The sequence below is a fragment of the Leptidea sinapis genome, chromosome 42, assembly GCF_905404315.1.
Source record: "Leptidea sinapis chromosome 42, ilLepSina1.1, whole genome shotgun sequence".
Classification (NCBI taxonomy): Eukaryota; Metazoa; Arthropoda; class Insecta; order Lepidoptera; family Pieridae; genus Leptidea; species Leptidea sinapis.
In genome coordinates this window covers 8,661,385-8,679,647 of record NC_066306.1, presented here as the reverse complement: position 1 = coordinate 8,679,647, position 18,263 = coordinate 8,661,385, and the positions used below count along the sequence as shown (strand labels likewise).

At 38.5% G+C, this 18,263-nt stretch overlaps 1 protein-coding gene across 1 annotated transcript; it reads right to left on the bottom strand.

The window, feature by feature from the left end:
• Window positions 1-6,549: 6,549 nt before the first annotated feature.
• Window positions 6,550-11,583, bottom strand: LOC126976726 (uncharacterized). The gene is made up of 3 exons (XM_050825227.1): window positions 11,281-11,583; window positions 10,221-11,210; window positions 6,550-6,559 (listed from the first exon to the last, which is right to left on the bottom strand). Exons 1-3 carry the CDS (start codon window positions 11,325-11,327, stop codon window positions 6,550-6,552), a joined length of 1,047 nt encoding a protein of 348 aa, XP_050681184.1. The 5' UTR covers window positions 11,328-11,583.
• Window positions 11,584-18,263: the final 6,680 nt, after the last annotated feature.

Genomic DNA, 18,263 nt, shown 5'->3' with positions numbered 1-18,263 from the left:
AAGAGTTCAGCTGCGGCTTCACCACCACTTGCAATTTTGTCACCAAACTTAATGGTCTCGGGGATTGACGGTCCAAGTCTTTTACTTTTAATATAAGAAAAGAATAGTTTGGTTGAATTATTAAGCGACTCTTCCACACTTAAAAGGAATGAGTTATAACAAGCCTTAATCAGAGCCTTGGACCTAGAGCGTAATAACCGAAACTCGTCGAAGTCCCTCGGATTATTGGTTTTTTTATATTTTTTATGGATACGATTTTTCTCTTCTATACAGGCCTTCAAAGATTCTGAAAACCAAATAGGATAGTTCAATCGACCTATTCGCTTATATTTTGTGTTTCTTTTTATTGTGTCGTTAAGTATTTCATAAAAATATTTAACACTCAAGTTGACATCGCTATGGCTTAAAATACTGTCCCATGTGTTATTATTAAGTTGTAGTATACAACTTTTTGGGTCACATTTACGAAAGTTAGGCACCATAATAGATTTGTTTTGTATATTTTTAATATTAGATTCAATAGACACATCGATCTCAATGGCTGGGTGGTGTCGGTCGGGCACACATAATGGGGAACTCTCAGATAAAGATACGTCTGTCAGATCTGTCATAAAAGGTCAAGAGTACGATTATTTGAATTGCGAACATAATTATATTGCGGCAGGCCACCCACCTCCAATAGATCAATAAGTAGCGAAGATTTGGTATCGTAGGCTTTACTAGGGCACAGACGAGGAATGGAAATGTTATCGCACGACCATGTAATACCAGGCACATTAAAATCACCGAGAATAATAGTTTTAGAATTGTTTAGATTTAAAAGCGTATTACAACAATTATCATAAAAAGTGCGACATTGAGTGACATTCAGATCGGGAGGTAAGTATACAAGGTATATATTTAAGTTAAATCCACGAGGTCCTCGGTTCTCTCGTACTGTTATCCATATATCCTCTAATGAGCTTTCAAGTTCGGGATGTCTAATTGCAAATAGATTTTTCTTAAGTGCTAACAGAACACCCCCACCGGATTGCTTTGACAAACAAGTAGATTCGCGGTCTCTACGAAATACGGTATACCTGTCATCCACAAATTCACTATTAGAGAAAGAGCTATCTAGGTTTGTTTCGCATAAACAGATAATATCATAATTCTCAATTAGGATATTTTTGTACAATTCCGTTAATTTACTTCTTATTCGGTTAACATTCTGATAAAATATTTTCATAAAAAAAACTGATATTTAAAAATCCAAATAACGTAATAAACGTATAACCTTAAAACTAAATATTTAAACAAAACAATAAGTAATATATATCACAAAATTAGCTTCTCAAGAGTCATGATATCTTTAATGTAAATAGCGGGTGAGGTGTCGTCTTTTCTTATATATACTCGGCCGAATTTAACCCATACGTACTTACATCCCTTATCCTTAGCCAGATGTCGCGCGGCTGCGTGTAAGTCCTTACATTGCTTTGAAAGGTGTTCACCCACGAAAATAGGTATTTTATCTCCACTAACTCATTCTCTCCACTCCTCTCATGTGAACGGAATTTAGGTGATCCATCGGATTACCTCTGTTGTATCTCTTGACGCCTGATATAATTGCATCACGGTGACGTTCAGATGGAAGTGTTACAAGTACATTTCGAGGCCTGTCAGATGAGGGGTTAAGTTTGGCAATTCGACGACACGAGCGTATATCACTGTCCGATATGGGCATTTTTATTTGTTCACAAAGATTCTTAAACAACATGGCTAAGTTCTCATTCCGGCGCTCTGGAATACAGTGAACCTCTAAGTTACAGCTCCTTGAAGCTTTTTCGGATTGACAAAGACGATACTCCAACTCAGCCATATCAGATTGTACCTTGGCTTTCTGTGCTTCGAGTTCAGTAATTCTCTTAATAGCCTGATCAAGATTTGTTCTTGTGTCTTTTTGCTCTTTAGATATAAAGTCTGTAGTTTCAGTAAACTCTTGTTTAATTGTTTCCACAACAGCTTTCACTTCAGATTTCACTTTTTCCTGAATTTCAAGGGAGAGTGTAGATCTGATACTATCTAACTTTAAATCAATAAGCTCACTAAATTGTCTCATGTTGATTGTAGCTCTTGAATCAATATTGAGTGGTTCACACCCATTATTTGAATTAATTGATTTAGAAAAAGAGTTATCAAGTGAGTCATTGCTTGAAATTTTGCCATGAGAGGGTTGGTAAGTAGGCAGTGATTGAGCCGAAGCCACTGGAACATTGTTCAGCCTATGTCGCGATCCTACGGGAGTATCATCATTTCTAGTTCTACGAGTAATATTTGCACATGACTCGCAGCGCCACGATCGATTCAGTTCTCTAATATTTGACTTAGAATATGATGACGAGTAATCAATGCATTGATAGTGATAGCACGCTTTACATGCAACACATTTAAGTAAGAGTAGTAGGGATTCGCCGGTTCTGGCTCACAGTAGTGGGGATTCGCCGGTTCTGGCTCACTCGTTCGGGATGCCAACTAAAAAAAAAAGTTTGGTGTCAAACTGGGGGTTTTGCTGTATTTCCGAGCGATTGCGCTGATCCGTTTTTCGATATCTCTTATAGTTTCAAAGTTAGCTTTTTAAGTTAAACAGATCCATACTCATTACTAATCAGTGGTAATTAGCCTAATGATTGGTGAGCGACTCAATGTCGATTCTTTGAAAGTGATAGATGTAATTAGTAAATCACCTCTCACATTCGTTACTACGATTAAAACGACAATTTTGTGCTGTGTTTATTATTAAATCAACAGATGATATAAATAAAGTATATAATAAAACATCGTTGCAGATTGTATCATTTTAAAAATATTTGATGAAATCAACTCTTCTTATTAAACTTAAAGTATACTTAGATACATTAAACAGTACTCGCAACACATGCTGCGTTAATAAATATATTCTTTACTCTTGTAGTATTGTGGATATACATTCTGCAATTGCTTTGTAAAAACCTCAGCTTGAATCCCTGAGCTGGACGATCATATGAATTGAAGTATTGTCTAATACCCTGCTCACCAATGTGTATTTGCAACCCAGTGAGAGCCTGGCTTATTTTCACTATCTACATTGCTGCCAATATAACAGGGCGTTACAACTAATTCTGTATCTCGATTGTATTCATATTACCTTAGAATAATGTATTTAAAAGTTATTGGATTACAACTAACAATAAAACAAAACATCATTTTAAGTAAGTACATATTTAATTTCAAGTAGTAAGTTTAACTAACACTAATACACACCCTTACAAACGATCAAACATAAACATAACTGCGGTAATCTACTGAAATATTATGATTTTTATCAATTTTATTGTATAAAAGCTTATTCAAAACGAACTTTGATTTATGAAATATGCAACTTGAGTTAAGTGATAAAGCTCTTTGTCATTTTCTTAATGTAACAAATTTTGAGATAAATAAAATACACTTTAGTTTCTGTGATCACTTCCTTTCGCGAATATATCAACAATTCGACCATGAGATTTTCTGATCGGGCCATTAATTATTTTTAGTATTAGTTTAAGATTTTTCTTCTGCCAAACATATTATAGAGATCAGGTAGTTATATCTTGAAACTAATTGACATTGTTGAGATTGTATAAAGGTTGCATTTCATCAAAGCATCAGGTGATTTAGATACAATTTGTGTCACTGACATCATTCAAAAATATTATAAAATTATTTACGAAAACTGATTTTCCACACGCACAAACAATGCACCCTCAAAAAAGGTTTCATATAATATAATGAGACGATTTATTGTTAAACTACCATTTATTGATTATATTTAAATAGAACAAATTATAAGTAAAATCATATACAGTACCTACATCATAACTTACTCCACAAGTTATATATCTAAATAAAATATGTATCTACTCTCATTCTTTTCAAAGAAAAAATCAAACTTAAAACTTATATAACATTTATTTTATTTTATGATGACTCCAAGGTAAGGTATCAATATAATTTGCGTAAATATACCGTTTGGTATGACAAACTAGATTTATTTATTCGTTGAGTGAAAATATTATGCTTTATTGACTTAAGTCTATGCATTGAACAATATTAAATCTTATTTTTAAATATGCATTATTCATTTTCATATACTTACTTAGTCACACTTATAAAATTTGGAGTTGCATTTTCCTGCAACATCTTACGCATATATTTAGATCTAAGTCCTAGGAATTCATTAAATATGTTAACTTTGTTCCATCTTTAAAATAGCCTAACTTCTTATTATTGAGTTTTAGATAACAAAATATTTTTTCTGCATTGTCAGATGTTTCGAAACGCAAATGGAAATCAGGTTTTATATCTCTTTAAAAATTTATATATTAAAGTATAAGTATCACTGTACAATAATTTTATTATATTTCGAAACTTATTTAACATATAGTTATAGTAAAAGTCATCGTATTAGAGTTTTAGAAAAATCCAATATACCTGCAATATACCAAATAAATATGTTTATTGAGGAACAATTTAGTCTTTTGTAATTGAACTGCAACCAATTTTCTTTTTAAAATAGAAAAACTATGGAATTCTATCTTGGCAATTAAATCATACAGTGCAATTTTACATTTACTCTTTATCAATATTTTCCATTGTTATTTAAATATTTGAGGTATTCATTAATTTATAAAAATCTTTTCGAAATCAGATGTAGGTAGCTTGTTTATGGATGTTTGTATTTAAATCTATATAATTTTATAACCATGCGCTTTGTTTGAATTTTAAAATTCTATGATTTTTTTTATAATGAGACGATTTATTGTTAAACTACCATTTATTGATTATATTTAAATATAAAAATTTATAAATAAAATAATATACAGTACCTACATCATAACTTACTCCACAAGTTATATATCTAAACTATTCTTTTCAAAAAAAAAATTCAACCTTAAAACTTATATAATATTTATTTTATTTTATGATGACTCCAAGCTAAAGTATCAATATAATTTGCTTAGATATACCGTTTGGTATGACAAACTAGATTTATTTATTCATTGGGAGAAAATATTATGCTTTATTGACTTAAATCTATGGATTGAACAATATTCATTCTTATTTTCAAATAGGCATATCTTATCATTTTCCATTTTCATATACTTACTTAGTAACACTTTTATTAAATTTGAATGTGAATTTTCCCACAACATCTAATACATACGTTTAGATCTAAGTCCTAGAAATTCATTAAATATGTTAACTTTGTTTTCATCTTTAAAATTATCGTACCGTACTTCTTTTTATTGACTTTTGGGTAGCAAAAAATTTTTCTGCAGTCAGAGGTTTTGAAACGCAAATGTAAATCAGGTTTTATATCTGTGTAATTTTTTATATATTAAACTATCAGTATCGGTGTACAATAATTTTAATTTATTTCGAAACTTATTTAACTAGTGAAAGTCATCGCATTAGACTTTTAGAAATTTTCAATATATAAAATCCCAACTAAATAGGTTTAGTGAAGAACAATTTAGTTTTTCGTAATTGATCTGCAACCAAATTTTCATTTTAAAATAGATAAAGTATGGAATTCTATCTTGGCAATTAAATCTTGTACAATTTTACATTTACTCTTTTTTCAATATTGTCCATTGTTCTTTATTTACATTGAGTTATTCATTAATTTATAAAAATCTTTTCGAAATCAGATGTAGGTAACTTGTTTATGCAAGTTTGTATTTAAATCTATGTAATATTTTAACCATGAGCTTTGTTTGAATTTTAAAATTCTATGAATATTTTGTTTTTAACTGTTCTTCCTTCAAATATTTGACAAGTTTGTCTAAACTGAATGGAAAAAATTTAAACGAATCAACATGTCAGTTGAGTTTTACGATTATTTAATTTTATAGTTTTTGTGAATGTCTTGTATTTTTCTTACGTTTCTGGAATAATATCAATTACTTTTTCAATAGAATTTAATGCATGAACAATGGAAAAGATATTGTTCAAATCATCTTACAAGTAACCTCTATAAAAATAACGTAATGCAATTATATATTGCTTTAAAAAACGTCACAGTTAATGGATCAGCTTTTTGTGATAGAATAACTTCATATTAAATTAAGAGTAAGTAAATCTTACAAATTACAAACATTAGAATCACCAGAAATGTTTTTGAACTCTATCAAAAATGATATGATATCTATTTGAGAAATCTGTTCGATTGCTTACAATTTTTTACGTTAATTTTAGTCTGCACACTGATTTTAAATATTTGAAAAAATAAATATTTCTAATGAATCTTAATTACAAACATGTAGTTGCACTATAATGTAGGGTGAGGATTACTTTTTTGTCTTTTTAAAATTACGAATGATTTTTTTAAATTTAAAGCAATGTCTCACACACACACACACACACACACACACACACACACACACACACACACACACGAGAAACAAAATGTTCATAGAATTTTAAAATTCAAACAAAGCTCGTGGTTAAAATATTACATAGATTTAAATACAAACTTGCATAAACAAGTTACCTACATCTGATTTCGAAAAGATTTTTATAAATTAATGAATAACTCAATGTAAATAAAGAACAATGGACAATATTGAAAAAAGAGTAAATGTAAAATTGTACAAGATTTAATTGCCAAGATAGAATTCCATACTTTATCTATTTTAAAATGAAAATTTGGTTGCAGATCAATTACGAAAAACTAAATTGTTCTTCACTAAACCTATTTAGTTGGGATTTTATATATTGAAAATTTCTAAAAGTCTAATGCGATGACTTTCACTAGTTAAATAAGTTTCGAAATAAATTAAAATTATTGTACACCGATACTGATAGTTTAATATATAAAAAATTACACAGATATAAAACCTGATTTACATTTGCGTTTCAAAACCTCTGACTGCAGAAAAAATTTTTTTGCTACCCAAAAGTCAATAAAAAGAAGTACGGTACGATAATTATAAAGATGAAAACAAAGTTAACATATTTAATGAATTTCTAGGACTTAGATCTAAACGTATGTATTAGATGTTGTGGGAAAATTCACATTCAAATTTAATAAAAGTGTTACTAAGTAAGTATATGAAAATGGAAAATGATAAGATATGCCTATTTGAAAATAAGAATGAATATTGTTCAATGCATAGATTTAAGTCAATAAAGCATAATATTTTCTCCCAATGAATAAATAAATCTAGTTTGTCATACCAAACGGTATATCTAAGCAAATTATATTGATACTTTAGCTTGGAGTCATCATAAAATAAAATAAATATTATATAAGTTTTAAGGTTGAATTTTTTTTTTTGAAAAGAATAGATTAGATATATAACTTGTGGAGTAAGTTATGATGTAGGTACTGTATATTGTTTTATTTATAAATTTTTATATTTAAATATAATCAATAAATGGTAGTTTAACAATAAATCGTCTCATTATAAAAAAATCATAGAATTTTAAAATTCAAACAAAGCGCATGGTTATAAAATTATATAGATTTAAATACAAACATCCGTAAACAAGCTACCTACATCTGATTTCGAAAAGATTTTTATAAATTAATGAATACCTCAAATATTTAAATAACAATGGAAAATATTGATAAAGAGTAAATGTAAAATTGCACTGTATGATTTAATTGCCAAGATAGAATTCCATAGTTTTTCTATTTTAAAAAGAAAATTGGTTGCAGTTCAATTACAAAAGACTAAATTGTTCCTCATGGTATGGTATGGTATGGTATAGGGCTCCTGTTTCCGCAATTAAACCACTAGCATGGGTCCATTTTGCGTGCAGTAATGGCCGGTTACTCCAACCAGCCCAGCTCCTTCCAGAAGTTCAGAACATTCCTGGGGTGTTCACAGACTTCTTGGAGCGACCTTGTATTGGTTAAGGTTTTTGCCCGTTGGTTGGCCACCCCCGCGCATTCCAGGATTACGTGAGCGACCGTTTCGTCTTCGGTCAGACAACCTCTGCACTTAGGGCTGTCCGTTACGCCGATTGTGAAAAGGTGTTTGTTTAGTGATGTGTGACCCGTTAGGGTGCCCACCATTATACGGATGTCATGTCTGTTGAGGCTCATAAGTCTACGTGTCAGTTTGGGCGATAGTGCAGGTATCGCCACCTTCGACTGTCTACAGCTTGAGACATTCATCCATCGGGTGTTGTGTAGGTCGTTGGTGAGAGAGAGTATCCATGAGCGCATTTGGCTGAAGGGCAGTGGCAGAAGTGGCAATGGACCAGACACTGTATTTGCCGATGCCCGCCTTGCAAGCTCATCCGCTGCATCATTACCCAACGAACCACTATGTCCCTTGATCCATTGCAGAGTTACCTGGTTATAAGAGGCAACTTGTTCCAGGGTTTGGTGACATTCGTGTATTAGTGCTGAGTTGTGTGTGGTACCCTTCAGCGCTGTTAGTACCGCCATACTGTCAGAAAGAAATCTGATGTTGTGGCCATGTACCTTTCTTCTTAATATAGCGCTGGCGGCTTCCTTGATGGCTACGCACTCACATTGGAAGATGGAGCTGTGTGTGCCCAAGGGTATGGAAATGTGTATGTTTAGTTCCTGTGAGAATATGCCGGCACCAGTTCCAGTAGCCATTTTCGAGCCGTCTGTGTAAATTCTTAGTTCGTTTACACCTGACTGGTCAGCATCTTTCTCATATAGCTGTATGTGATAGTTTTTATGGAAGGTATTTGTTTTAGTTATCTTATCACATGGTGCCTCACAGAGTGGATAATCCTTTGTTACCCTATTCCAGAGCTTATCTGTTAGGCCGTCTTCATTCTTCCATACACCCAACAGCTTTAGACGTAGAGTCGCCATTGTCGCTTCTTGTTGAAAGTGTATGTCGAGTGGTGTTAGCCCTAGAATAGTTTCAAGGGCCGAGGAAGGCGTGGTGCGCATGCATCCTGTTATGGCTGTGCAGGCCAGCCGCTGGAAACGCTGCAGCTTGGTTTGTACTGTCACAAGCTCTGTCCTGGGCCACCACGCTATTGCTCCGTAGGAGATAATTGGTCTGATGACTGCTGTATAGAGCCATCTGCTTATCTTTGGAGCAAGACCCCAGGTTCTGCCTATGAGTCTTCTGCACTGCCAAAAGATGATGCATGCTTTTTCCAGCTTGTTTTCAAGGTGTTTGTTCCAAAGCAACTTACTATCCAGTATAACCCCCAGGTATTTAACTTCTTTAGTAAGGCTTAGTTCGGTGTTGAGCAGCTTTGGTAATGTTAGATTACCAAGGCTGCGTTTGTTAGTGAATAGTATTAGTTGCGTCTTTGACGGATTAGCTGTGAGTTTGTGTTGCGCGCACCATTCTTCCAAAATCTTAAAAGCAGATCTCATGAGGCTACATAAGACGTTCTCGACTGGTCCTGTTATTAGAATGGCGAGGTCGTCAGCATAGCCCACCGTGTACAGTTTCTTTTTGTTTAGCCTTGTGATGAGCTCATCTACCACAAGGTTCCAGAGTAGCGGCGAGAGTACCCCTCCTTGTGGGCAGCCCGTTGCCACCACACATCTAGTACTGGTGTTCACAGTAAATCGTATCGCCCTATGCCTCAACATGCTGTCTATCCACCCGGCAATTGTAGGATCTACATCATGAGCGGCTAGCGCTCGGCCTATGCTAGTGAAAGGGGTTTTGTCGAAGGCGCCTTCGATATCAATAAAAGCACCTAAGGTTGATTGTTTATGTGATAATCCTTTCATTGCGAGAGATGTTACGCAATAGAGTGCGGATTCGGTTGATCTGCCCTGAGTATAGGCGTGTTGGTTGTCATGTAGCGGTTTTTGTATGAGGGCATTTTCCCTAATATCCCTATCGCAGAGTCTCTCTAGAGTCTTCAACAAAAATGATGTGAGACTGATTGGCCTGTACGATTTGGGATTTGTGTAATCACTTTTGCCGGGCTTAGGGATAAATACCACTTTTACCTCCCTCCACTGGATCGGTATGTATTTGTAGGTCAGGCATGCCCTATAGATTGCAGTTAAATGCGCTACTAGCGGCCCCATACCGCTCCATTGTAGCAGTCCTGGGAAGATCCCGTCCAGGCCTCCTGATTTAAATGGAAGAAAGCTGTTAATTGCCCACATTACCTTGTCTTTGTCTACCACCCTGTGAGCTGTGGTCCAATCCGTTTGATCCGGTGTGTTGCTCTGCGACGCCACTTCCTTCCACGTCTGGTTGTTGGTGATGCGGCATCCAGGGAAGTGAGTTTGCAGGAGTAGTTCGCAGGTCTCGGGGTCGGATTTGGTGTATGTGCCGTCAGATTTTTTCAAGCAACCTAGATTACGCTCTGGGTCGCGTGAAAGGATGTTTTTTACTTTAGCCGCTTGGTTTGTGGATTCAATGTTAGTACAGAAGCGTCTCCAGCTTTCTCTCTTCCTTTCGCGGATGCGCCTCTTGAAACGATATTGGGCCTGTTTATATGCATCCCAGTCGTCTGGTGCCCGAGTATTTTTGGCTCTGTTGAACAGCTTCCTTACTTTGCAGCGCAGCCTATCTAACTCTGGACCCCACCACACACTTTTGTCGATTGAGTTGGGCTTTGTCGAAGTAAGAGGACACGTCTGTTCATAGCTGTTGATAAGTGTTTGAGTTATGTTAGTTACATGAGTTTCTATACCTGCGGTACCGTTATAATCGTCTGGTAGGGAAATGGCCATAAGCTCATTTCTCACCAATCTGTCGTATTTGGTGCGGTCCGTTTTGCGCGGGTTCCGCCTTGGCAGGGCAGGTTTGGTGTTTAAGCGAAGGTTGAACCTAATCCATCTGTGATCCGAGCATGAAGGTTCGTCTGACACGTGCCAGTCATTGACGAGAGAAGAGACATGGTCGGTTGCCAGTGTTAGGTCGATTATAGTTTGGGCTCGCGCCGTAACGTAGGTAGGCTCGGAGCCCCTGTTAAGTATATTAAGGTTAGTTGAGAAAAGGTATGTAAGTAAGTCCTCACCTCTTTTATTGGTATTTTGGCTGCCCCAGATGGTGTGATGTGCGTTGGAGTCAGCGGAGATGATTAGTTCCAGCCTCTCTGTCTCGCAGTAGCTGACTAGCGCGGTGAGCTCCGGTGTTGGTACCTCCTCTTCCCCCGGCAAATAGACCGACGCTACGACCACGTCTGATAGGCCTAGGCGGTCATCTGCCTGGAGCTTCACAGCGGTTAGATCTCTGGAACATAGCTCATTTATAATGGTGGTCGTTACATGTCGTGGAGTATAAATACATGAACGTGGTTTACCTTCGGTAGCAGTTAAAAGTTTGCCTCCGATGTTGTTGAGACCACATATATTGCCTTTCCTAATCCACGGCTCCTGGATTAGGGCTATGGTCTCGGTGTTTCCCTCCAGCAAACGTCGCAGGTTAGCCGTCGCGGTGTAGCTGTGCTGGAGGTTGATTTGTATGACTTTAAGGAGTGGAGGTGGATCGGTCTGGGCTGCCATCGCTGTGCAGTAGACTGTCCTCCAACTCCTTTGTCTGATCCTCTTCCCCGGCCCCTTGCTGCCACCAGTCTATGGAGCGCGATTTGGTCTCTATGGGAGTCCGAACCTCTTTACAAGTGGCGGTCCTAGAGACACCGTCGGTCCTCTTCTGATGTGTAGCATCAGGGGCTGCACCTGAGGGCTGCTGCCCTCCTTCCGGCACGACATCCATGCGGTTGTCGGGCGCCGCCTCAGGAGCGGTCGAGGTTGGTATTTTCGGCTGCGCTGCCACGTCCGGGTTTGGTTTCGGTGCTTCGCTGCCTTTACCCTCCTCTTCGGGGAAATTTACGTACACTGAGCCGCATTTGTACGAGACCCTGCGATCTCGCTTCTTGAGCTCAGCTACATCTGCCTCAGGTATCCCAAGGACTATGCGCACCCTGCCACTTTCGTCCGGTTCTGGGATGTGGTACAAGCTCCAAGTGCGGACGTTGTACCACGGATTCTGCCCGGTGAATCTGGTCTGCAGCATGCTAAGATTTTCGTCCTTGGAAAACCTCGGGATGATCATGGTCGCCTTGACTTTCCTAGGGATGTCGGCTTGGCGTTTGACCACGAGTCTGGTGTGTGGAAGTGGTGAAGTCATCTTGGAGACAGTCTTCTTAAGCCATTCCACGGTGTAAGTGTCCTCGCACCAAAGCTTGAGAGTACCCTCACCATGGTTGGCTCTGCCTCTGAAGCTGGGCAGCCTGAAGGGATCAGTGGAAGAGGTGGCGGCGCAGACTTCTGCGTCTATCGCACCCTCTATTGCCGACTGTATCGCCTGGGCTTGCTCGGCTTTTATGTCCCTGAAGGGCTCATGCATGATCGCGACTAGTAAATCGTTAGATTTACACATGTCGGCGTAATTTACGGAGCCCTTTTTGGGAGTGGGCCGCGGGTTCGTTCGCGTACGTTTAACGTCCTCGCGGGGTGACAGAGTGTCATCCGGGCGAGCTCTTTTGCTGCCCTTGGGTAGGTGTGGACCTTGCCCGGAAGCAGCACGAGCTTCCGCCCTCTCCTGAACGTTTCGGCCAGCGCGTTTCCCTCGTGGCCTTTTTTGGGGCTTACTACTGGTTCGATAGTCGGTTGGCCTGCGGGCTCGCCTTTATCTCCAGTAGAGCTGTCTACCTGAACCTCTTTGGGTTTGGGGGGGTTGCTTTTAGCGGCTTTTATTCTTGCTTTCCTAGCCTCGGCTCGCGCGCGGGCTCGTGCGGTCCTGCTAGGTGCCTTGTATGTAGGCTTGGCATCTCCCTTCCTGATGGGTAGCGTCCAGGCATCGTCCGTGAAGGTAGTTGCCGGTATGGCTTCCTTTAGGGTGGAAAGATCCAGCGAGGAAGACTCTTTCGGCGCTGTGGGAGCAGCTGTGGTCTGGACGGATTGGCTAAGCGCTCCCGAGGGAGCAGCTCGTTTGTTATGGTCGAAGTTTCTCTTTTGGTCCATGGGTAGAGATTTATTAAGATTCATCCTCGTCAGTGCCCCACCCGCCTTGGAGCCTCAGTATGTCATGCACCTTGATGTACATGTCCGCCAGGACTACTGCGAGGATATAGTAACCCTCACCGTGAATACCTGATGACTGACAGCCGAGTAATGTAGAAGCCGCATACGTGAGGAAGAGAGCCTCCCGCGCTCACCTCAACATCCGCGACCGGGCCATAGGCACCCACATGGATTTGGGTCACTCGCCGGCAGCCCTCTGACGGGAAGCCACAGCCGATTGATCGAGAATGGCTAGTCCCCGACCGCCCGTTTAAGAAGAAGATCAGGGCCAAAGAGGCGTGTTGCATCAAGCAGGTAACTGACCGACCGCTATCCGCTCAACCACCAGGATTCCTTACTCCACCTTACTTACTTACTTACTTACGGGTATCCACGCACGGCACAAACACGTGGGTGATCGCAAGTTCCTTACTCACTGATGTTAGTGAGCCCTCGACCTCTCGATCACGCGAGGTGAGGTGAAGGAGGACAGGATTGTGTGGGTAGGTTGGGGGAGGGCGGCCAGAGGTTTCTGTTCTGCCAATTACCTTAGTGTAAATTATTTGATGACTCTATGGAGGCACTTGGCCAAATAAACGGGCGGCAACCTCGAGAAGGATAGTCCACTGGCCTTGCTTAGAGGGTCGCTGTATTGATATTCCTCTAAACCATTCGCCAAACCCAGCATCGGACAGATGCTGGGAGTAGGGGTTGCGTCAACCAAGGTCCGTGAGAGAAATTCATTGACGATATCCCCGCCCAAAAAAAAAATTGTTCCTCAATAAACATATTTATTTGGTATATTGCAGGTATATTGGATTTTTCTAAAACTCTAATACGATGACTTTACTATAACTATATGTTAAATAAGTTTCGAAATATAATAAAATTATTGTACAGTGATACTTATACTTTAATATATAAATTTTTAAAGAGATATAAAACCTGATTTCCATTTGCGTTTCGAAACATCTGACAATGCAGAAAAAATATTTTGTTATCTAAAACTCAATAATAAGAAGTTAGGCTATTTTAAAGATGGAACAAAGTTAACATATTTAATGAATTCCTAGGACTTAGATCTAAATATATGCGTAAGATGTTGCAGGAAAATGCAACTCCAAATTTTATAAGTGTGACTAAGTAAGTATATGAAAATGAATAATGCATATTTAAAAATAAGATTTAATATTGTTCAATGCATAGACTTAAGTCAATAAAGCATAATATTTTCACTCAACGAATAAATAAATCTAGTTTGTCATACCAAACGGTATATTTACGCAAATTATATTGATACCTTACCTTGGAGTCATCATAAAATAAAATAAATGTTATATAAGTTTTAAGTTTGATTTTTTCTTTGAAAAGAATGAGAGTAGATACATATTTTATTTAGATATATAACTTGTGGAGTAAGTTATGATGTAGGTACTGTATATTATTTTACTTATAATTTGTTCTATTTAAATATAATCAATAAATGGTAGTTTAACAATAAATCGTCTCATTATATTATATGAAACCTTTTTGTAGTAGAGGGTGCATTGTTTGTGCGTGTGGAAAATCAGTTTTCGTAAATAATTTTATAATATTTTTGAATGATGTCAGTGACACAAATTGTATCTAAATCACCTGATGCTTTGATGAAATGCAATCTTTATACAATCTCAACAATGTCAATTAGTTTCAAGATATAACTACCTGATCTCTATAATATGTTTGGCAGAAGAAAAATCTTAAACTAATACTAAAAATAATTAATGGCCCGATGAGAAAATCTGATGGTCGAATTGTTGATATATTCGCGAAAGGAAGTAATCACAGAAACTAAAGTGTATTTTATTTATCTCAAAATTTGTTACATTAAGAAAATGACAAAGAGCTTTATCACTTAACTCGAGTTGCATATTTCATAAATCAAAGTTCGTTTTGAATAAGCTTTTATACAATAAAATTGATAAAAATCATAATATTTCAGTAGATTACCGCAGTTATGTTTATGTTTGATCGTTTGTAAGGGTGTGTATTAGTGTTAGTTAAACTTACTACTTGAAATTAAATATGTACTTACTTAAAATGATGTTTTGTTTTATTGTTAGTTGTAATCCAATAACTTTTAAATACATTATTCTAAGGTAATATGAATACAATCGAGATACAGAATTAGTTGTAACGCCCTGTTATATTGTCAGAAATGCAGATAGTGAAAATAAGCCAGGCTCTCACTGGGTTGCAAATACACATTGGTGAGCAGGGTATTAGACAATACTTCAATTCATATGATCGTCCAGCTCAGGGATTCAAGCTGAGGTTTTTACAAAGCAATTGCAGAATGTATATCCACAATACTACAAGAGTAAAGAATATATTTATTAACGCAGCATGTGTTGCGAGTACTGTTTAATGTATCTAAGTATACTTTAAGTTTAATAAGAAGAGTTGATTTCATCAAATATTTTTAAAATGATACAATCTGCAACGATGTTTTATTATATACTTTATTTATATCATCTGTTGATTTAATAATAAACACAGCACAAAATTGTCGTTTTAATCGTAGTAACGAATGTGAGAGGTGATTTACTAATTACATCTATCACTTTCAAAGAATCGACATTGAGTCGCTCACCAATCATTAGGCTAATTACCACTGATTAGTAATGAGTATGGATCTGTTTAACTTAAAAAGCTAACTTTGAAACTATAAGAGATATCGAAAAACGGATCAGCGCAATCGCTCGGAAATACAGCAAAACCCCCAGTTTGACACCAAATTTTTTTTTTTTAGTTGGCATCCCGAACGAGTGAGCCAGAACCGGGGAGGCAGAACCGGCGAATCCCCACTACTGTGAGCCAGAACCGGCGAATCCCTACTACTAGTAAGTCAGACTGGCTGACAGCTTTCTTACATCCCAATCAGTTCATAGCTAATTAGCGGTAAACACAGTATCGTAACTTATGACGTAGACGCGGAATGAACGAAGAGAACAGTACAGTTAAATTCACAGTTATTAATATATTTACAAGTACCGTCTTTATTTTTTCCACATTACCTGGTTCACTTATTATTTTCACTTTTTTATAATGTATCACAGTGCACGATCCTCAACCGTGCGATCATGCTATAATACTATGCAATGCATCACATGACATCATACGCTGTTCTGCACTACGCATTGCAGCACTCTCGTTCCTGTATGTTACCAAAATTCATTACAAAGTAAAACCGTAAACATCATAATTAAAGTTTCTCTCATGCTTAGCATCATGAAACTTATTACTCGACATTTTCGGAAAACTCACAAGTTATGATATTATGTCTTAAAGCAATAGCTTAACGCATGAGTAAATTTACTGCTACGATTTACAGAAAATAAAATCACAAAATACAAACTCCCTTTAATTACTAACGCAAAAGCTAAGTCTTAAATATTGACGGTAACGTGAACTTTTTTTCGCATAAATGAATTTCATATAAATTCAAATACTTAATTCAATTTGTACGTATTGTGGGTGGCGAAATAGTAGATTGTTAACCGAGGGTCGAAAGAATCAATTCCCGAGGTATTCAGACTATAGTCAAACACTTCAAAAATAACATCGAATAATCGGGAAATTCAAATTAATGCCCTGTGCTGCCCCGGGGCGTAAAAAGAATAGGGTAGCCCCAGGTCCAAGGGTGTCGTAAGAGGCGACTACGGGCTTTTTGAAAGTGGGGAGTCACGCTGCCGTCTTATGACGTCAGCACAATCGGGCCAGACTCGTCCGGGTTACTTACCACACTCGCACAGAATACCGGCGTGAAGTAGCGGCCTAGTGCCGCTATGTTTCGCATAGGTTAGTGTCGAGGACCGGAGGCCATTCCCCCCAAATAAAAATGAGAGCGGTATTGAAAGAGCGGTATTGAAAGAGAAACTACCCCAGGAGGGTACCGGATCTTGTAGAGCCGGAGAATCCCTCCCCGAGCATTCGCGCTCGGGCTGCCCCTCGTATTCTGGGGAGGGCACAGTACCGCGTATCTCACAGGGCAGCAACACCACGGCACCCCGCTCCACGCTTAACGTGGACTTTTAGTTACATCCGGGGAATTCACTCCAACTTAAACGCCGTCCACCACCACCTTGAGACGGCGCAGCCGGCCCTGTGTTTCCTTACGGAGACGCAGATATCTCGACCTAGCGATACGTCATATTTAACGTACCCCGGGTACAAAATTGAGCATAATTTCATGCCTCATGCCGGGGTATGTGTGTACGTTAGGGAGGATATCTGCTGTCGCCGTCTCGGCAATTTTGAGGGTAGGGACCTGTCTACTCTCTGGCTCCGCGTAGATTTAGAGAACCGCGTCCGCATCTATGCGTGTGTCTACAGGTCCCATAGTGGTAACGCAGAAACGGATCACCTCATGGGCTGCGTTCAAGCTGCATTTGATGACGTGCTTGCTCAGATCCCCTCCGCTGAAATCTTAGTCTTGGGTGATTTCAACGGGCACAATGCCGAATGGCTTGGATCACGTACTACAGACTACGCAGGGCGATCTGTGCATAATTTTGCATTGGCGTATGGTCTGTCCCAATTGGTTGAGTCGCCAACGCGGGTCCCGGATGTGGATAGCCACATGCCGTCCTTATTAGATCTTCTGCTGACTACACAGCCCGATGGTTACCAGGTCTCTGTCGACGCCCCTCTCGGAACGTCCGACCATTGCCTGGTCAGGAGTGTAGTGCCTATCCGACGCCAACGTCGCAGACCACCAGCGATCCGCCGCGTTTGGCACTACAAGTCAGCAGATTGGGATAAGATGCGTTCCTTTTTTGCATCCTACCCTTGGGGCAGGGTTTGTTTCCCTTCGGATGATCCTAGTGCCTGCGCCGTTGCAGTAGCCGATGTGATACTGCAGGGCATGGATATTTTTATACCAAGCTCTGTAGTACCGATCGGTGGCAGATCACAGCCCTGGTTCGATGCGTCAGTTAAAGCAGCATCTGACTGCAAAAAACAGGCGTATCGAACTTGGGTTGCGGCGCTGGGCTCAAAGGTCCGAACTGCAAAGTTCTGAAGAGGAAATATAACCGTGCCTCCAGATTTTTTAAGCGGCAAATCGCCCGTGCGAAATCGAAGCACGTCGTCAAAATTAGCGAAAGTTATGTCTTGCAATATTGTATTTTACAAACACTGTGAGCTCGTCTAAAAAATCGCGGCAAACAGCAAACCTCTGTTTTCAGAAACTCACGCACACACAAAGAAAGTAACACACCTACATATCGCGAGTGTAAGA